This window comes from Aethalodelphis obliquidens, unplaced genomic scaffold (genome assembly GCF_003676395.1).
Source record: "Aethalodelphis obliquidens isolate GAN/ISIS:26980383/991018 unplaced genomic scaffold, ASM367639v1 scaffold2, whole genome shotgun sequence".
Lineage (NCBI taxonomy): Eukaryota > Metazoa > Chordata > Mammalia > Artiodactyla > Delphinidae > Aethalodelphis > Aethalodelphis obliquidens.
Genome location: NW_020837946.1, coordinates 23,363,662 through 23,385,151, shown reverse-complemented (window position 1 = coordinate 23,385,151; position 21,490 = coordinate 23,363,662). Strand labels below are relative to the sequence as shown.

Here is a 21,490-nt window from a genome sequence, read left to right as displayed (position 1 = left end):
GGGAGGGAGGAATATGAAATGCAGGACGAGCCTGAGGCGGCAGGGGCAGGCATGACATTGCACCAGCCTGAGGTGTGCCTTGGTGTTCTCCCGGGGAAGTTGTCCCTGGATCATGGGACCCTGGCAGTGGCTGGCTGCAGAGGCTCCCGGTAGGGGAGGTGTGGATAGTGACCTGTGCTCGCACACAGGGTTCTTGGTGGCTGCAGCAGCAGCCTTAGCATCTCATGCCATTCTCTGGTGTCTGTGCTTGTAGCCGTGGCTCATGCCCATCTCTGGAGCTCGTTTAGGCTGTGTTCTGAATCCCCTCTCCTCGCGCACCCCGAAACAATGGTCTCTGCCTCTTAGGCAGTTCCAGAGTTTTTCCCAGACTCCCTCCCAGCTAGCTGTGGCGCGCTAGCCCCCTTCAGGCTGTGTTCACACAGCCAACCCTAGTCTTCTCCCCGGGCTCTCACCTCTGAAGCCCCAGCCTCAGCTCCCAGCCCCCAACCGCCCTGGCGGGTGCGCAGACCAGCCTCTCAGGCTGGTGAGTGCTGGTCGGCACTGATCCACTGTACAGGAATCTCTCCGCTTTGCCCTCCGCACCCCTGTTGCTGTGCTCTCGTCCGTGGCTATGAAACATCCCCCCTTCCCCCATCTCCGCCAATGAAGGGGCTTCCTCGTGTGGTGAAAGGTTTCCTCCTTCACAGCTCCCTCCCAGAGGTGCAGGTCCTGTCCCTATTCTTTTGTGTCTGTGTTTTCTTTTTTCTTTTCCCCTACCCAGGTACTTGGGAGTTTCTCACCTTTTGGGAAGTCTGAGGTCTTCTGCCAGCATTCAGTAGGTGTTCTGTAGGAGTTGTTCCACATGTAGGTGTATTTTTGATGTATTTGTGGGGAGGAAGGTGATCTCCACCTCTTACTCCTTTGCCATCTTGAAGGTCCCTCTCCTGATATTTAAATCAAGCAATTAACATTGATACAGTACTATTTAATCTATAGAAATTATTTAAAGTTTTCTGTGTTCTACTAATGTCTTTAATTTTTTGAAACCAACCTTTTTATTTTGAGATAGTTGTAGATTCACATGCAGTTATAAATAATAATTCAGCGAGATCTTGTATATTCTCTATCTACTTTCCTTCAGTTGTAACATCTTGCAAAACTAAAGTACAATATCACAATCCCCAATTGACCTTGATCCAATCAAGGTGTAGAAGAGTTCCATCACTGCAAGCATCCCTAGTGTTGCTCTTTTATAGTCATGTCCACTTTTCTCTCTCTATTCCACTCCCTCTAATCCCTAACCATAGAAACCACTAATTTCTTTTCCAGCTGTATAATATTGTCATTTCAAGATTGTTATTTAAATGGAATCATACAGTATTTAACTTTGGAGTTGACTTTTGTACTCAGCATCATTCCCTTAAGATTCATCCAAGCTGTTGCATGGGTCAATAGTTATTTTTCTTCCTAAGTAGTTGTTAATCCTTTTTTAAATATTTGGTAGAATTCTCCAAAGACCATCTGGGCCAGATTTCTTTTTTGGGGGCTTTTAAATTACAAATTTAATCTTTTTAAGGATTATAGGGCTATTCAGATTATTTCATCTTAATTGAGTTTTGGTTGTGTTTTTTGAACTTGTTAAGTTTATGAGTATACAGTTGTTCATAACATTCCATTGTTATACTTTTAATAACTGTATGATCTATGGTGAGTTCCTCTATTCCAGTGTTTTGGACATTTGTTATTTGTATCTTTTGCCTTTTTATTTTTGTCAGTCTTGCTAGGTAGAATTTTATCAATTTTACTGACTTTTTAAAAAAAATGAACTACCTTTTTGTTTTGTGATTTTCTGAATTGTTTTCTTATTTTCAATGTCATTGATTTCTGCTTTTATCTGTATTATTTCTTTTATTCTTCCTCCAGCTTTGAGTTTCTTGTGCTCCTTTTTGAGTTATAAACTTAAATTATTAATTTGAGACATTTCTTCTTTTGTAATATAAGCATATAGTGCTATAAATAGCCCTCTCAACACTGCTTTAGCTGCATACCCCATATCTTGATATATTATACTTTCATTTTCATTCAATTCTATGTATTTTTATTTTTATTTTCTTTGAGACTTGCTCTTTGACCTTTGGATTATTTACAAGTGTGGTGTTTAATTTCCATGTGTTTTAGAGATTTTCCTGTTTTCTTTGTGGTACTGATTTCTAGTTTGATTTGATTATGGTAAGAGAATACATTACCTTTTGTTTCCAGGTTAGGGGTCAGACATGAGTCACCTTCTGTTCAGTAGGGAATGGTAAAATGTCCTACCACTATGCTCTTCCTTTCATCCTGGTATCTTGAACTATTAGTTTACATTCCTATTTCCCCCTTTCACAGTTCTGCTTTTATTGTGCCTTGCATTATTTCCATGGTTTATAGTTGTTCTTAGGGAAGAGGATGGGGAGAGTTAAGTCTACTCCATCTAGTCTCAATTGGATGTCTCATCATAAAAGTTTGCTTTCCAGTTGCAATATTGAAATTACCTTGAAATTGAAATTTTTATGTGGAGTGTAGTAGGAATCCAGTTTCACTTGGTTTCGCTCAGATAATTGCCTATTTCAGCACAATTTGTTATATGGTTCTTCTTTTTCCCAATGGTCTGCAAGTACCAGCTCTGTCATTTAACTGGTTTCTGTGTATACACTGGTTTGCTTTTGGACTTTCTTTTATGTTCCATTGGTGAATTTGTTTACTTCCTTGTCAGAACCATATTTTTTAAAATAAATTTGACATGTAACATTGTGTAAGTTTAAGGTAGACAAAGTGTTACTTGTGTTACTTTGATACATTTATATATTATAAGCTGATTGTCAGTATAACGATATTTATCACATTACATTATTATAGTACAATATTATTGTCTATATTCATTATACTGTACATTAGATCTCTATGGCTATTTATTATTCATTACAAGTTTGTATTCTCAACACCATTACTTTCACTCCACCCTCCATCCCCTGGTAACCACCGGTTTACTCCCTTTTTCAAAAAAGTTTTAACTTGTTTAGATCCCACCTATAAGTGATATCATACAATACACTGTACTTTTAAATTATTATAGTTTTTAATAAGTTTGGATATATCTTAGGGCGATTGCCTCAACCTTATTCTTGTTCTTCAGAAGCGTATTCCTAATCTGTAGTTCTCCATAAATTTGAGACTTTTATTAGCATAGCTTTGGTTTTATAGATTGATGTAGAGATAACTGACATAATTATGATATTGAGTGTTTCAAAGCATGAATGGACATGGTTTATCTCCCCATATATTTGGTTTTTAAAAAAGTGTCTTTCAAAACATTTTTATACTTTTTTCCATACAGATCTTATACATGTTTTTGTTAAATATAATTATAAGTACCTAATAATTTTTGCTATTGTAAATGATATTTACAAGTAGTTAAAATAAATAACTTTTTCCTTCACTGGCCTTGAGGCCTCCAACAGAAATCAAGAGGGCGCCTGTGAGCTCAGTGCAAGATCAGCCCTCTGTCCAACTCCATGCCTCCATCATCAGGAGTGGAGAGGGAACTCTCAAACTTGGAATAAGATCACACCTCTTCAGGACATCTTTGGCAGGAGACAACAGAGTGCCCAAGCACTCAGAGTAAGACCACCCGTCTACAGGACATCATACCTCTGTCAGCAGGAGCCAAAGGGGAGATTCTGAGCAACACCTGTTTCTGGCCTCTTCTCCCCCAGAGCTCTTTCTTCAACACCCATACCCTTTATCCTGTACTTTTTAGTCTTCATAAGGAGCCTAGGGCTCCCAGTTCATCATATATTCCAGAGCTCTAATCCTCCCTAAGGCTCCTTATGTCACTTTTTCTGACCCAATCTCTTCTTCTCCTTTCCTGACTCTCAAATCTTTTTCTGTGTACCCTCTGGAACTTAAGATCATTGACTAGCAAAATCCTCTATATTTTTAACTTGTACTGTGAATGTTCCCTTCACCTTCTGTGCTAATGGAAATTTAGCTTTTCTCTGCTTATAGTTTCTCCTGCAGCCAGGCAGGTTCTCTTCGGGGAAAAAAAGCCTTGATTTGTAGTATCTTTCAGGTTCTGTGCTATAAATACTCATTGCATAGCCGTTCAGGCTACCATCTTTCTTCATCAAATGTGGAGTTGAGAAGTGACATCCATAACCAGCTCTCCTGAGATACCTCCGGTCTGCCTTGACCTGTAGCAGTCTCAAGGGTGATTTCTCTCTACTCCCCGCTCAACCATAGCATTGGATCTGTAGGTGAGATAAATGTCCCCTTTGCTTCTCGTTGCTGTTTTCAGTCCCTTCTTCTGCCCTCATTCATGAATACACCTTGCCTTGAATCTCATATCATCATGTTATCCTACTCAGTAATAACTCTTTATTACAGGTACTTCTCAGATCATTTTTTCTTGTAAAATAAAAAAAAATTAATCACTGTGACATTGTCACTTTTGTAAAAAGATTACTGCCATAATTTTATTTAGATATTCACATGGATGATCCTCTAACACTCTGGACTTTCAGTTCCTCGATAGCCTCTTCTTTAAGTGATCCTGTTCTCCATCCATTCTCAGCCACTCACTTTTGGTCATTCCTCAGGCCTTGCTATTACCAATAACTGCCATACATTTTCACTTTCTTTGCTGTTTGCTCCTTATCTCCCCAACCTCTCTGTATGTTGAGGTTTTCCAGGGATCAATTCTGGGGCCTCTTCTCTTTGGTGTCATCACTCCCTAGGTGATCTCATCCAGTCTCGTGGCTTTAAATTACCTATATGTTAGTGACTCATTAAGTTTTATCTTCAACTGAGCTCTCTTTCCTGTCCTCTAATTTTATGTATCCAACTCAGCTGCATACTTGTCCTCCACAGTTAGATATCGAGTCCGCATTAAAGCTCTATCTCCTGCAGTTTTCTCCATCTTAATTAATGGAAGCTCCGTCCTTCCACTTCCTTAGCCAAAAACCTCTGGAGTTATCCTTGAGTCATTTCTCTCTTAGACATTTCGCATCAGATATGAAAAGAAATTATTTTGGTTCTATCTTTGAAACATATCCACACTTCCATCTTTTCTTACCACCAGCAGTGTTGCTCTGTTTTTCTTCCCCATTGTCTCTAGCCTGGATTACTGCAATAGCTTCCTAACTGATCTTTCTGTTTTTTGATTTCCTTTGCTTCAGTCTTCTTTGAAAACAGCAGCCAGAGTGATCCTCTTAAAACATAAATCTATCCATAACATTTCTCGGTTGAAAACTTTCTAGTGGCTTCCTGTCTTTTTCAGCTATAGGAAAGTCATTATAGCCTCTGAGGCCCTACACAATCTGACCCCTTTGTAACCTCTCTGACCTCATCTACAGCTACTGGCCCATCTTTTACTCAATTGCAGCCACACTAGCCTCCTTCCTATTTGTAGAACACTCTAGTCAGGCCCTGCCTCCAGGCTTTTGCACTTGAGGTTTCTTCTGCCTGAGCTGTCTTCCTTCAGATATTTGAAAGGCTCATCCCTTCACTTCCTTTAAAGTTTTAGTTAAATGTCTCCTTTTAGAGAGACCTTCTATAGCTGCCCAATCTAAATTTTAATGCTGCCCCTCATTCCCTTTTCCTTCCTGGATCTCTTTCCTGCTTTTGTTTTGTTTTTTCTCCTTACACATCTTACATATCTTTCTCTTACATTCTGTGTTGTACTTTTTAACTTGTTTATTGCATCTCTTCCCCACTAGAATGTAAGCTCCACAAGAGCAGGTATATTTATCTGCTTTATTCACTACTGTATTCTCAGTGCCAAAAACATGACTGGCCAATATTAAGTACTCCACAAATATTTGTGTTTAAATGAATGAATAACTGAGAAATATGTGTTCTGTTTGTTGCTGTTACATAGAAATGAAATTGATTACTCTAAGTTGATCTTAAATATAATGACCTTGCTAAACTCTCCATTGCAAGAGGTTTCTTTAAAAAAATTTCCTTGCAAATAATTATATCATCTATAAACAATGATAGTTGTGATTTTCCTTTTCTGATCCTGGAAAATTTTATGTATATTTCTTCTTTTTGTGCATTGTTTAGGACCTCTAGAGAATGGTTAAATTGAAGAAATTGGAACAGGCATTCTTATCCTTTTTTTATTTTAGAAGGAATGCTTCTTATGTTTCAGCACAAGAGATGATATTTGTTATGTCTTTGGTAGATATTCCTTATTAAGTTAAAAATGTTTACTTCTATATTTGCTAAGTTTATTTGTTTTTTATCACGAGTTAGTGTTAATTTTTTAATCATAAATGAATGATAAGTTTTTTATCATGTTTAAGTGTTTTTATTTTATCATGAGTGAATATTGAATTTTCTGCCTCTGAGATGATTTTCTCCATTAACATTTTAATGTGGTAAATGACATAATGGACTTTGTAATGTAACATTCTCTTTCATTCTTGGGATGAAACTAACTCATTCATCATGTGTTATATGATGTATATATCACTAGATCTAGTTCACTGTTTTTTCTTAGGATGCTTCTATTTTTTGAATAAAACTGGCCTTTAATTTTCCTTTTTAGTCACTGTCTTTTTATAATTTTGCTATCATTACATGAGTTGCCGAATATTCCCTCTTTTTCTCTTCTTTGAGTTTTTATATCTACCCTTAAATGTATGGGTAGAAGTCTTAGATGAAACTAATAGGAGCTACTATGTATTTATGGAAATATTTTATACTATGGATTCAGGTTTTTAATTTTTTTTTCAAGTCTTTTTTGAATTTGTTACAATATTGTTTCTGTTTTGTTTTGTTTTTTTACATCTTTATTGCAGTATAATTGCTTTACAATGTTGTGTTAGTTTCTGTTGTACAACAAAGTGAATCAGCTATATGTATACATATATCCCCATATACCCTCCCTCTTGGGCCTCCCTCCCAGCCTCTCTATCCCACCCCTCTAGGTTGTCGCAAAGCACTGAGCTGATCTCCCGGTGCAATGCTGCTGCTTCCCACTAGCTATCTATTTTACATTTGGTAGTGTATATATGTCAGTGATACTCTCACTTTGTCAGAGCTTACACTTCCCCCTCCCCCGTGTCCTCAAGTCCATTCTCTATGTCTGTATCTTTATTCCTGCCCTGCCACTAGGTTCATCAGTATCTTTTTTTTTAGATTCCTTATGTATGTGTTAGCATACGGTATTTGTTTTTCTCTTTCTGACTTACTTCACTCTGTATGACAGACTCTAGGTCCATCCACCTCACTACAAATAACTCAATTTCGTTTCTTTCTTTGACTGAGTAATATTCCATGTATATATGTGCCACATCTTCTTTATCCATTCATCTGTCTATGGACACTTAGGTTGCTTCCACGTCCTGGCTATTGTAAATAGTGCTGCAATGAACATTGTGGTACATGTCTCTTTTTGAATTATGGTTTTCTCAGGGTATATGCCCAGTAGTGGGATTGCTGGGTCATATGGTAGTTCTATTTTTAGTTTTTTAAGGAACCTCCATAGTGTTCCCCATAGTGGCTGTAACAATTTACATTCTCACCAACAGCGCAAGAGGGTCCCCTTTTCCCCACATCCTCTCCAGCATTTATTGTTTCTAGATTTTTTGATGATGGCCATTCTGACTGGTGTGAGGTGATACCTCATTGTAGTTTTGATTTGCATTTCTCTAATAATTAGTGATATTGAACATCTTTTCATGTGCTTCTTGGTGATCTGTATGTCTTCTTTGGTGAAATGTCTATTTAGGTCTTATGCCCATTTTTTAATTGGGTTGTTTGTTTTTTAGATATTGAGCTCCATGGGCTGTTTGTATATTTTGGAGTTTAATCCTTTGTCTGTTGTTTCATTTGCAAATATTTTCTCTCATTCTGAGGGTTGTCTTTTTGTCTTGTTTATGGTTTCCTTTGCTGTGCAAAAGCTTTTAAGTTTCATTAGGTTTCAGTTGTTTATTTTTGTTTTTATTTTCATTACTCTAGGAGGTGGGTCAAAAAAGATCTTGCTGTGGCTTATGTCAAAGAGTGTTCTCCCTCTGTCTTCCTGTAAGAGTTTTATAGTGTCTGATCTTACATTTAGGTCATTAATTCATCTGGAGTTTATTTCTGTGTATGGTGTTAGGTAGTGTTCTAATTTTATTCTTTTACTTGTAGCTCTCCAGGTTTCCCAGCACCACTTATTGAAGAGGATGTCTTTTCTCTATTGTATATTTTTGCCTCCTTTGTCATAAATTAGGTGACCATATGTTCGTGGGTTTATCTCTGGGCTTTCTATCCTGTACCATATATTTCTGTCTTTGTGCCAGTACCATACTGTCTTGATTACTGTAGCTGTTTAGTATAGTTTGACATCGGGGAACCTGATTCCTCCAGCTCAATTTTTCTTTCTCAAGTTTGCTTTGGCTATTTGGGGTCATTTGTGTTTCCATACAAATTGTAAGATGTTTTGTTCTAATTCTGTGAAGAATGCCATTGGTAGTTTGATAGGGATTGCATTGAATATGTAGATTGCTTTGGACTTCAGTTTTATGTTTTAGTTTATTGTCCCCAAAGCATGTGGGATCTTAGCTCCCCAACAAGGGATCAAACCCTCACCCCCTGCATTGGAAGGTGAAGACTTAACCATTGGACCGCCTAGGAAACCCCTGGATTTTTTAATATAATAGAATTCTAGCAGTTATCTCTTCTTGAATCAATTTTGGTAAATTATAAATTAATATATTTACATGAATATAACCATTTTGTCTAAGTTCTGAATTTACCAGCATAAAGGTATTTGTTGCATTTTTTATTTTTTGTCTCTAATAAATCCATAGTTATATTCTCTTTTTATATTTGATATCTATTTCCTCCCTTCTTAAAATTACCCCCTCCCAGACTCTCCCCCATCTCTCATCTGTCTTCTTGGAGATTTATGAATTTTATTGGTATTTTCAAAGATCCAACTTTTGAGTTTTATGATTCTCTATTATATGCCTATTTTTTTCATTACTTTTGCTTTCATTGTTGTGATTTCCTTATGACTACACTTTTTGGGTTTCTTCTTTTTTTTTTTCCCATTTCTTAATTAGGATACATAGCTTATTAATTTTTGGCCTTTCCACTATTCTAAATATTTAATATTATAAATTTCCTCCTAAATACTACTATAACTGTATACTGCAGGTGTTTATATGTAGCAATTTAATTTTTGCTCAGTCTTAAGTATTCTAAGATTGCCATTATGATTTCTCCTTTGTCCCATGGTTATTTTAGAGGGCATTTTCAAATTTACATATGCATGATTTGTGGGTTATCTTTTTTTTTGGTTATTATATATTTCTAGTTAAAATAAATCATGGGGCTTCCCTAGTGGTGCAGTGGTTGAGAGTCCGCCTGCCGATGCAGGGGACATGGGTTCGTGCCCCGGTCTGGGAAGATCCCACATGCCGCGGAGCGGCTAGGCCTGTAAGCCATGGCCGCTGGGCCTGCGCGTCCAGAGCCTGTGCTCTGCAACGGGAGAGGCCACAACAGTGAGAGGCCCGCATACCGCAAAAAAAAAAAAAAAAAAAAAATCATGGTCAGAGCACATAAGCTGTATAAAACCAATTCTTAAAATATGTTGGGAGTTGTTGTGGTAGAGATTGCTAGTTCTCCACTGAAACATATTTTCTTTATTCCATGGTTTTCATGACATAGCTAGCCATGTAGTTAGACCTTATATTTCTCAGTTTCCTTCACACCTGTGACCATAACAATAAATTTTGCCAATAGAATATGCACTTATTTGGTGTGTGCCTATGAAATTATTTTTTGGAAATACTTACACTTTGCCCTTATTTTCAAGGGAGGATGCTACTTTGATCACTAATGCAGAGCTTGATTATGTACTTATGTATGTTTTGGCCGATCATAACTTGATCCTCTGACACAGCAGAGGATTGGATGTGCTTGCACATTTTGGTTTGCTGTCCTGTACCTCTGCCATGGAATGAGAAGAGCATGTCTCAGCTAGCCTCTGGTATAGTGAAAGACATGAGGATCAGTGCTGCCATAACTGGGCCCAGTCCATATCAGTTCATCTCCAGCTGACCCACAGTACATGAGCCAGATAAATCTTCTTGTTATGTACCACTGAGATATGATGGTTGCTTATTATATGACACTGACACAAGTGCCACTTCCATGGTCTGGTTCTTAAAGTAGCATCAGGTTCGAACTGCTTTATACTCATTTATCTTCAATTTATATGGATCAGGGAAGTGCCTGTAACCTATCTTTGACCATGCACACAGACCAAGACAGTGTCCTAAATAGATGAACAAAAAAAGAAAGGAAACCTGGACCATCATGCTCAGCTGTGCATCAGTTTGATCACTCACGTTGGGAGGATTACTTGTGAGAGGATTATTTTCTATTTCAGTCCACCCTTTTAGAGCTGTCTCGGTTTTAACTTTTATCCGAATATACGAAGTCTTTATCAACTAGTATATGGTCCCTTTTTATAAGTCTGTATACTTGAGAAGAATGTGTATTTTCTAATTTTGGAGTTCAGAATTTCATATATATTTAATACAGTTTGATTTTCATAGATTCAGACCTTCTGTATCTGTATTATATTTTGGTCAATATCAGTACTTGAGTAAGTTGATGGATTTTCTAGTCTTTTCCTACAATTTAATCTGTTTTTTCATTACACATTTTTAAGCTATTTTATTAGATGCTTATAAGTTTAGAATTGTTATATCAACTAGATGAATTGAAGCATCATTTGTAGTAATCTTTTCTATTTCTTTTTTCTTTAAAATTTTTATAAATTTTAAACCAACTTTAATAATCAATACTGTCCTTTAAATTTTCTTTCAATGTTTTTATACACACATATACAGTATATATTTAAGAGAATATTGGAATGACTTTATGTACATTTTTTCAAGTAAAGATGCTATATATATTTTTACACATTTTTATCTACTTTTGTACATTTATTTTTCTTCTAACAACATATAAGCATTTCTCATGACAATATATATTCTTCAGACACTCTAGATATGATGTCCTTATAATACTTCATTATTTGTATATTACATAACGATTTTACCTCCTTACATGTACTCAGTTTGGTTATTTCCATTATTTTATTGTTTTAAATAATTCCACGAGGTAAATCCTTACATGTAAAAGCTGTATTCATATCTCTGATTATTTTTTTAGGATAAAACTCAAGAATTGGCATTGTTGGGTCAAAGATTACAAAAAAGTGTTTATTCTAGACTTTTTGTTTTGAAAGTGAAATATAAAGAAATTCCTTTTAAAATCTGCTGCTCTCATTCATTTTTATTTTACACACTTTCTTCTTTACCTCAGACTTCTCTGTTTCTAGTAATGCTTTGCTTTTTTTATGAAATAGCTACTTCATCTTTCTTTGATTAGTATTTGCTTGGTACATTTTTAAAAATCTCTTTATTTTTAACATTTCTCTGTATATTTTTTATTTCTTTAAACATTCCTACAGTTCTGCTTCCATATCTTATGGATGACCTACAGTTTAGTCTCCAGATTGCAGTTCTCTTTTGGCATTTGTCATCGTGGGAACCCATTTTTTCCATGTGCTTACTGCTTATAGCTCATATGTTAACTCCACAATTTTCCCTTATTTTTTCCTCCTTTAACTTCTGTTGAGTGCAACAATGTAATAAAATTATGTTTTACTTGGGTTTTGGTTGTTTTTCAGTGGAAGAATCCTTCAGAGTATGTAGTTTAATATATTGCTGAGTCTGGTATTTAATTTTAGCAATTAAGATTCTCATTTGATATGTCTTCTGGGAGAATACAAGTGAATGACAATCCATTTTTAGTCTATGGAGGAAAATTATAACAAATTTTAAATGCTTCTGTTTTCACTTAAAATATTTTATACTTAGTGCATAAACCAAACTCTTGATTAGAATTGTCCTAGAATGGATGAGAGATGGGAAATGATAAGTTTGGGAAGTACATTTACTTGGTTAGTGTAGGAGTTGGAGGAGTTGAAGTAATGTCAAAAAGGAGCTTTAGATTTGGATAACAATAAGGTGCCTAAGGTGAAATAAAATTATGAGTAATCAAAAAGGAGCTTTACTTAAGTTCAGCTTTTTTTTAACTGATAGCAAAAAGATAGTGGATTAATATATATAGTATATATTATTAGTATATATAGTATATTAATATATAGTAGATTACTATATATGCCATTTTTTTACCTTTTTGAATAGTTTTCTGTTTTCTAAATTCATTTCTACTTCTTATTATGAACCAGATAGTAGAGGCTTAATAGTAGAAGAAAAGGCATATAAACTGTGACTTTATTCTTGTATCCATTCTCATTGTGGGAGGATACAAAAGAAGAGGGAAGAATAGTGGTTTTGAGGATTTTACATTCTTGATCAAATGATTTTTATACTCAGGAAGAAAAAAATCATCTTATTTCACTTGATTCTAAACTTCTAACTTCGGAATATTAATGCATAACATTTTATTTAGCCATATATTAATGTTTATAATTTGTATTTAGGTAATTTATAGGACAATTTTATGAACCAAAATAATTCAAAGCATTGGCTTTTAATTAGTAAAAATACACAGTTATAATTCCCTTAATTTAGAATGAAGAGTGTTACCTTGATATATAGAAAAAGTTTGAGTTTAGAAATCTGATATACCTAGGCATTGTTACTCTAAGCACCTCACTTAACCTTTATGAAACAATGTATTTATCATCTGTAGGCCCTTAATAAATCCTAGCATACTCCCTATGTTAACTTCTCTAAGTTACTTAGAGTGACATCTTGTACCACTCTTAATTATTTTTATTTTGGCTCTTTACTTTCCACTAGTTTATTCCCTTTCCCACCCTGCAGACTCACCCTTTTTTGGAGAAGGACTAAAGGTTTAAGTCTGAGACTGATGCTAGGTCACGATGAGATTATAGGGGAAAAATAAAAAAGGGACCACCATGGAATAAAATTTAGAAGAGTAGGAGAAGAATATCATAATAAGAGAACATAGATTCAAGAAGGACAGGTAAACAGTAGTGTCACAAAGAAGAAATTAAAAGTGAAAATTGGTAAATCATTAATTTCCTCATTCAAAATGGGTTATAAGGTTAAAACTAAAAGTTATTATTGGTATTTTTAAAGACCTAGAGTATTAGACTTATAGTACTGGATTCATATATACTATATCTGTAATATGAGGATCTTTTCAATCTATAATATCAGAACTCTTGGGTTATCTTGAATAATGCTATTAATTAATATGTTGATACAAGACTATAAATGGTTTTACTGAAGCATGAAAGAATGGGTTAATATTGTTACCATTCTTATTGCATTTTCTTAACATATGGCTTCTAGAAAAAATGCTATGCTGTTCCACAGAAGCTCATACATATAAACTATATTGAAGTGTTCATATATTTATAGTGGTATCCATAAGATTAGGTATTATTTAAAACATTTTTGGAGTATCAGGTTGTTGAGATATTCCTCAACAGTGGATAAAGAAATCCAGTAATAATTTTTGTTCCTAGAAAAATTATTGTTTTGTATGTGTGTATATGTGTTTATGTGTGTGTATCTACATACTAATTAAAATAGTTGAACATCCCACTATGTGCTAGGCATTGTACTAGGTTTATTTTATATACGTTTCCTAATTTAAATGGACCTATTTAAAATTTATTAACTTTCTTAAAATTGTAGAGAAAATTACATATATTATTCAAAATTATTTACCTTCTTTTAAAAGTATGTTTTAAAAGGTTAGTTTCAAAACTAGGTGCTTATAGCAGCGAATTAGTTCATAGTCAAGGTTTCTAATAATGGTTTAAAAAAGAATGCTTAAGTTGATAGTGAGCTAAAAAGATGGCAGTGTAAATGAACACAACAAGAATGTGTGGTACTTTTCCACACATCGTCTCTTGGGATGATGGATCTGGTTACATATGATTACATTCGGCTATGACATCACAAGCCCAGAATTTTACTACTTTTCCATCTGATGGTGTTTAGTACCTCTTGTAACCACATTGTCAGTTCTCTGGGATACTTCACAGTGCAAACAAAGTTGTGATACGCTGATTGAGAGCCCTGGGTCTGGAGAAATACAAGTAAGTGATCAGTTTTTATCACAGTATCATTATTTGCCAAATATCTACAATCTTGATGTTTAACTCTCTGCCTAAAAAATAAAGGAATAGTTAAATGGGCTTTCCCATTTCATTCATATCTCCTCGAAGAACTGTAGGAATGTTTATAATTTATTTTAGCCACTCTCCTCAAATGTAAAAATTAGGAAACATTAAATGCAAAGTATATGTTGTAGATAGTCGCCAGGGATAAATCTGCCAGTGAACCATGCCTCCCCGTATTGACACCATAGTTTAGTCCTTCGTACAATGGATCTGGGTTAACCCTGTGTGACCAGTGGAATGTAGCTGACTTGATGATACAGGACTTCTGATACTAGGAGAAGTATCAATGAAAAGGATGAAAAGGATGGCAATTTCTTGGAAATGTCTCTTGAACACTCTGCTTGGGGGAAATGGCCACCTTGTAACAAATTTGACAATCCTGAGACCATTGTCCTGTGGGGAGGCTCACCATATGGAGAAGCCACATAGAGAAAAGAGATAAAGAGGCTTGGCTAGCTGTTCAGCCATCCCATCTGAGACACCAAACATGTGATTGAAGAAGCCATCTTGAACATCGAACCAGTCAAGGCCTCAGATGACTCCAGCCCCAAACACTGTCTGATTATAACTGTAGGAGACACACCACCTGAGAACCATCCACCTGAGCTCAGTCAACCATTAGCAATAGTAATACATGGTTGTTTTGAGCCAGTAAGTTTAGGGGGTTTCGTTAACACAGGAGATAACTATGAGTATATACAAAGTATTTTGTTAGCATTTGTGAGAGAGAGAATCAGCCTCTATTTTATCACTTCAACCTAAAGCAGCATCCTTTCATTATGGTCATTTCCAAGGGCAGGGTGTTCACTATTCATGAGGCAACCCTGTTTGTTTTAGGGTAGAATGTCAGGCATCTGCTTTCTTCTATAGAGTCTGTTACTCAGCCCCCCTTAGATTTCTCTCTAAGATACATAGACTATGCCTACTACTGCTTTTTACTAAAGCTCTTTGAATATTTAAATATACGTGCCATTATATGTGCATGTATATCATTTCAGCTTTATCTTTCAGCTTCTTCCTTTCTAAGTTCCTTCAATAGTTTCTCTACTCTCTGGAGTCTCATTAGGATACTCAAACAATAATACTGTTGGTTTGACAAGTACAAGCACATAATACAGGAACTCTAAGGTTCCAAATCAGTTTTTACTGGGTGCTTTGTTACGGGATTTTAGTGTACATTTTTTCTGTAATTGGCTCTAACCTAAATAATCATTAAAGCTGTGGTATGCTACAGACAGCTCTATTTCATTTAGATTCTGGAATTTCTGTACCTTAATATATTTTCTTTGAGCAAAGGCAATATTCTTTACTTAGTTGTTCTCTTAGGTATTAAACATTTTCATTGTTGTTATAATATATACAGATACTCTTAGAACTTTAAAGTTCTAAAAATATCACAGGAGAAAAAATATGCTTTCTTTTAGAATTAATTACCTGGAAATAATTTATAGTTTATTTTAAATCCAGTTTATCTAATTATATGAAAATTTCCTCATGATTTTAAGATTGGTTCTTGAATGAATTTTTTTTTTTTACTGTAGAAAATGTAAAATCTCAGTTCTCTATAAATAAAATGTATTTATTTTTAGTTTAAATTATATTTTAAATATGAATTTCATTTTATGGTATTCTGATTTTAGATTATGAATTTGGGGGGTTTCAAATTCTTATTTTAAAACAGAAAAATTAATGTAAAATCAAGTGTTCAGGGACAATTCTTTTTCATCAAAACTATCACATAATTAGTTTGACACGAAAGTGATTTTGTGTTACAAAAGTGATAAATTTCCAGTCTTGTGTTGTACTCCTAATGCAAAAATTTAAGCACTGTACCTTCAATAGGAAATCAGGGCAGTTTGATTTATGTTTAATCTCAAATAAATAAATAATAAGTAATAACTCTTGATAAACTATTTGACCTAGATCCCTCTAAATGATAAATGAGAACTTCAAGCTCTAATTTATTTGTACCTAATGTACTGTATTTGTATATAAGTAGCTGATGCCACTGCTCCATTCTTGGTGGAGTATTCTACATGATTTTGTGTGGCAGTAAAAAAGTACACTTGACTAAGAATCTGGTGACAGCTTTTGACTTTACTAAAAAGTGTTTATAGGTTTTGACAACAATCTCTTAGGAGCCTATGTCTTTGTAAAACAAAACATTTTTGTTTTGTATCTTTTTCTTAGATTTTAAATGATTCGTTTTTCCCATAGTTACAAAATCTTAAAGAATAGTAATTAATAAGTTATATCTTAATTAAATTAATTATTTATCTTAATAATTTAATCAATACATTATCTTTTAATAGTGTATTAGATAAGTAAAACACCAAATTTAATATTCAAGTAACATCTACTCATAATATAGAAAAATGTTATAAATTAGCATACTGTCTAATAAAGTTTGGTGTCTATTTGATGACTCTAAGATAGATTTTCAATACTAAATGTTTTTTAAGACTTTATTTTTTAGAGAAGTTTAGGTACACAGCAAAACTGAGAGGAAGGTATACAGATTTCCCATATAACCTTTGCATAGCCTTCTCTAATATCATCATCTCCCACCAGAGTGTACATTTGTTACAACTGATGAACCTACATTGACTCATTATAATCATCGAAGTCCATAGTTTACATTTGGTTCACTCTTGGTGTTATACATTACAGAGGTTGAAGAAATGTATAATATGTATCCATCATTATAGTATCATGCAGAATATTTTCACTGCCTTAAAAATCCTCTGTGTACCACCTATTCATCTCTCCCTAACCCCACCCCCAACTCCAGGCAACCAATGATCTTTTTACTGTCTCTATAGTTTTGCCTTTTCCAGAATGTCATATAGTTGCAACCATATAGTGTATAGTATATAGCCTTTTGAAGGCTATAAACCAGATAGCCTTTGAAGGCTATAAACCAGATGACTGGTTTCTTTCACTTAGTAATATGCATTTGTTTCCTCCATGTCTTTTCTTGGCTTGATAGCTTATTTATTTTTAGTTCTGAGTAATATTCCATTGTCTGGATATACCATGGTTTAGTTATCCATTCACTTACTGAAGGGTATCCTGGTTGCTTCCACGTTTTGGCAATTATGAACAAAACTACTACAAACATTCCTGTGCAGGTTTTTGTGTGGACATAAGTTTTCAACTCCTTTGGGTAAATGTCCAAGGAACATGATCTTTGGATTGCTTGGTAAGACTGTGTTTAGTTTTGTGAGAAGATGCCAAAATATCTTACAAAGTGGCTGTACTATATTGCATTCCACCAGCATATAATGAGAGTATCTGTTGCTTCACAACCTCCCAGCGTTTGTTGTTGTCAGTGTTCTGGATTTTGGCCTTTCTAATTATGTGTAGAAGTACCTCATTGTTGTTTTAATTTGCATTTTCCTGATGACAATATGTGGAGCTTCTTTTTCATATTTTTGTTTGCACTCTGTATATCTCATTTTGTGTGGGTTTGTTAAGGTCTTTGGTCAATTTTTTGATTGGGTTGTTGGATTTATTATTGTTAAGTTTTAAGAGTTCTCTGTATATTTTGGATAACAGTCTTTTATCAAATGTGTGCTTTTCAAATATTTTCTGCTAGTCTGTGGCTTGTCTTCTCATTTTCTTCACAGTGTCTTTTGCAGAGCAGAAGCTTTTACATTTAATGAAATCTAACTTATCAATTTTTTTCTTTCATGGATCATGCCTTTGTTTGTACATAAAAAGGAATCAACATACCCAAGGTCATCTTATGTTTTCTCTTATGTTATTTTTTATGAGTTTTATAGTTTTGCATTTTACATTTAGGTCTGTGATCCATTTTGAATTAAGTTTTCTGGAGGATGTAATGTGTGTCTAGTTTCATTTTTTGGTGGATGTTCAGTTGTTTCACCACCATTTGTTGAAAAGACTGTCTTTGCTCCATAGTATTGACTTTGCTGCTTTGTCAAAGATCAGTTAACTATATTCATGTGGGTCTATTTCTGGACTCTTTATTTTGTTCCATTGATTTATCTGTGTATATTTTTGTGAATACTATACTGTCTTGGGGAGTTTGTTAATCATAAAATCAGAAGAACCTGAGCACGCAGTGAGAAGGATTGATTAAACATGGAATGGTGTAAAGATGAGATAAATGGAGAGAGTCGGGGCACACATCTTGAATTGTCACCTGCCTGAGCAGGACATCATGCACAGTGAGTTTACTGGCCTGAAGTTACCAAAAAACATCAGTACCAGAAGCCCTTTCTTGATGGGGGTTGGGGGAGGTTGGGAGAGACTTTAAGTCCTCACAGGAATCTTAATAGAGTATATTTCCAAAGTCCTAGTCTGTGGTAGAGGAAGAGACTTCAAATATAGCCTAATTCTGTCACCCACACACAAATTGTTTGTGAGCCACAGAGTGCTGTTTACACAGACTTGCAGAATACAGTAGGGGCCAGATCTTTGAGTGAGGAGGCTCAGAGGTATAGTCCCAGTAGTTATAAACTTGCTTTTAGGAGTGAAAAGTAGGTCATAGACCAAACTGGTTATTGGAAAACGAGATGAGCTTTAACCGTAAACACTATTCCAGCGATGGTGGCCTACTCTTGGTGTTATGAATACAGCATAGCACAACACTTGATGTTTTTCCACACCACAGCACTCTGATAAAGTATTTGTATGGCCTACTGAAGTAAATAGGCAAAGCTTTTCAGTGATACAGGAAACTAGACATTGGGCTCTGGCATCCCTACACCCCTCCTGGCTGCCCTAGGGGCTAAAAAGAATCAATATTTGGGGTGTGGCCATAACCCATTTGTGGCAAACCAGTTGGGAAGCTCTGTTTTGAGGAGTACAAAAATGAGTTAGAGGTAATATTTATTCTGTCCTCAGGTTGCTTGGTGTTTTAGGGAAGGGAACATACCTGTGTAACACAATGATAAGAGGTAATGATTTCCAGGAGAAAGATGTTAATATAGTGCTATGACTCTTAAGAGAAGGAAAAGATATCCTCAAGTATTTCTAAAGTCCTTAGATGATAATCCTGTTTTCTCTACTCACGTTTGTAGAACTGTAAGTCACGTGGGGCCCATGAATATCATGTCCTCATCATTTTTTTTTTTGCTTTATTTATTTATTTATGGCTGTGTTGGGTCCTTGTTTTCTGTGTGAGGGCTTTCTCTAGTTGTGGCAAGCAGGGACCACTCTTCATCGCCGTGCGCGGGCCTCTCACTATCACGGCCTCTCTTGTTGCGGAGCACAGGCTCCAGACGCACAGGCTCAGTAATTGTGGCTCACGGGCCCAGTTGCTCCGCGGCATGTGGGGTCTTCCCAGACCAGGGCTTGAACCCGTGTCCCCTGCATTGGCAGGCAGATTCTCAACCAGTGCACCACCACGGAAACCCAGTGTCCTCATCATTTCTGATTTGGGGTAAAGACTGTTGTAAATGTCAGGGGCTTCTGACAACTGCTTAGTGATTTTTGCTTCCACATATTCATGTAATTTGCTATCACAGTATCTCATATATAGAAGATGATATTATGTATCTAAGAAAATACAGTTGTGCAATATACATTACACAGTGAAATAGACATGGTTTTCTCCTTTTTGAACTCTAGAGTTCTCAGTGTGACATGGTCATATACAATATGGGTATAGCTTGCTTTATGAAAAACTATATACCTGCTGACATATACGTAAATTAATTTTGGTGAATCATGACAGAGTATCTGTTTATAACTTAAACAGCTGTAGTTTTTATAATAGAAAATAATATACTGTATTTTCATTATAAAACATTCAGGAGTTATAGGAAATATAGAAAATCATAGTGAAGAAGCTAAAAATCATGTATAATCCTACTGTTCTGAGGTAGTCATTATCGTTTGAGAGAATAATTTTTAATTTTGTTGACAATAAACAGTTGTTTGTTGATAAAAATACACAGTTGACAAAAAATACACAAGTAACATATAGTTGTTTATGCATTTGCTTGTTTTGGCTTTACAAAAATGGGACCCTATTATGCATAATTTGGAAACTTGCCTTTTTCAGTTAACATATTTTCACATAAATAAACATATAGTTGATTCATCATTTAAATCAAAGATCTTTACTGCCTACTTAGTTTTTCTTTTCTAACAAAGATTGAACTTTGAAATTTCATCTTTCTTCAACTGTTGTTAGGAATTTATAAAGATAGGTGATGTAGAACAGTAAAATTTCTTATCACTTAGAGAAATATGACAGTATTATTTTAATTCTGATTTTCAGTGTTTTGTCTTTTGGAAGAATGCATTGGTAAAGCAGGCATGATAACGTTCTTCAACTTAAAATTTGATTTCTTGAATTTCTTATAGTGTTCATGTCTATTTTAAATTATTAAAATAATTGGGGGAAATGATTCACTTGAGTGGGAATTGTAGTTCTTACAGACATATGAAATGTAAGTTCAAATAACATTTTTGTGGTTATAGTGACACAGAGAGACAGTAATCTGCACAAATGACTTGAACAGTCACCTGCAAGTTGTACATTATGTTTTGTTTTGCTAAAATTAAGTTACTTTATAATGCAGGCCTATCCTGTGGACTGTTACTGAGCATAGACAAGAAAGCAGTAACTAAGATTTTAATAGTTTGCCCTATGTTCATGAACTGAATTATCTTCTTAGCTTATATTATGTAATTTTAATTTTTGTAAACAACAATTTCTATTTTAGAAATAAGTTTCTTTATAAAGAATATAAAACTTAGTTGGAAATATATGTTTACGTGAACAGTAGCTCCCACAGTATGTGATTATTTTATCTAACTATATTATATATTTCTATAAAGTGTATATGTTTAGTTGGCTTCATAGACATATAATTTTATATATAAATATGAGCTGCTAATTACATTGTTAAATATATTATAGATTACATTATTCACACACTGTTAAACATACATACACATATATGTATACATGTAAGTTTATCTGTAGATATATATATTTACATTTATCTATCTATCTAGATATACATACAACTATGTCAAGAGCATTGTGCTTTGTTGCAGGAACTGGAGCCCCTAAAGGGTGTTCCCAGCTTATTTTAGGGGATTTCCAGGGTGCAGTCTGAAGGGTTTCAGTAAGAGGTAAAGTGGATTTTTCCAACTTTCTTTGTGGCTTGTTCTTTTAAGTTCGCTGCTCTGCTTGGCATATGGGTTTTCTGCTGTTAGATATTTTTGAGCTTTCTACTTGCTTGTGGATTAAAAGCAAAGGAAAAAACAAATTGTACAAAAGGGCTTAACAACTGT

General features: G+C 34.9%; 1 protein-coding gene across 3 annotated transcripts in view; it reads left to right on the top strand.

Annotated features, from left to right (window-relative positions):
- The window catches only part of SPAG16 (sperm associated antigen 16), a 325,936-nt gene that overhangs the window by 76,098 nt on the left and 228,348 nt on the right, over positions 1-21,490 (top strand). For 2 of the 3 annotated variants that reach the window (XM_027122197.1, XM_027122173.1), the window contains one exon: positions 3,466-6,560. The exons of the other annotated variant lie outside the window; for it this stretch is intronic. In XM_027122197.1, coding sequence (XP_026977998.1) covers positions 3,466-3,699 — 234 coding nt within the window. In that variant the 3' untranslated portion in view covers positions 3,700-6,560. Of the gene's footprint in view, positions 1-3,465; positions 6,561-21,490 lie in introns of those variants that run through there. 3 annotated transcript variants of the gene reach the window in all.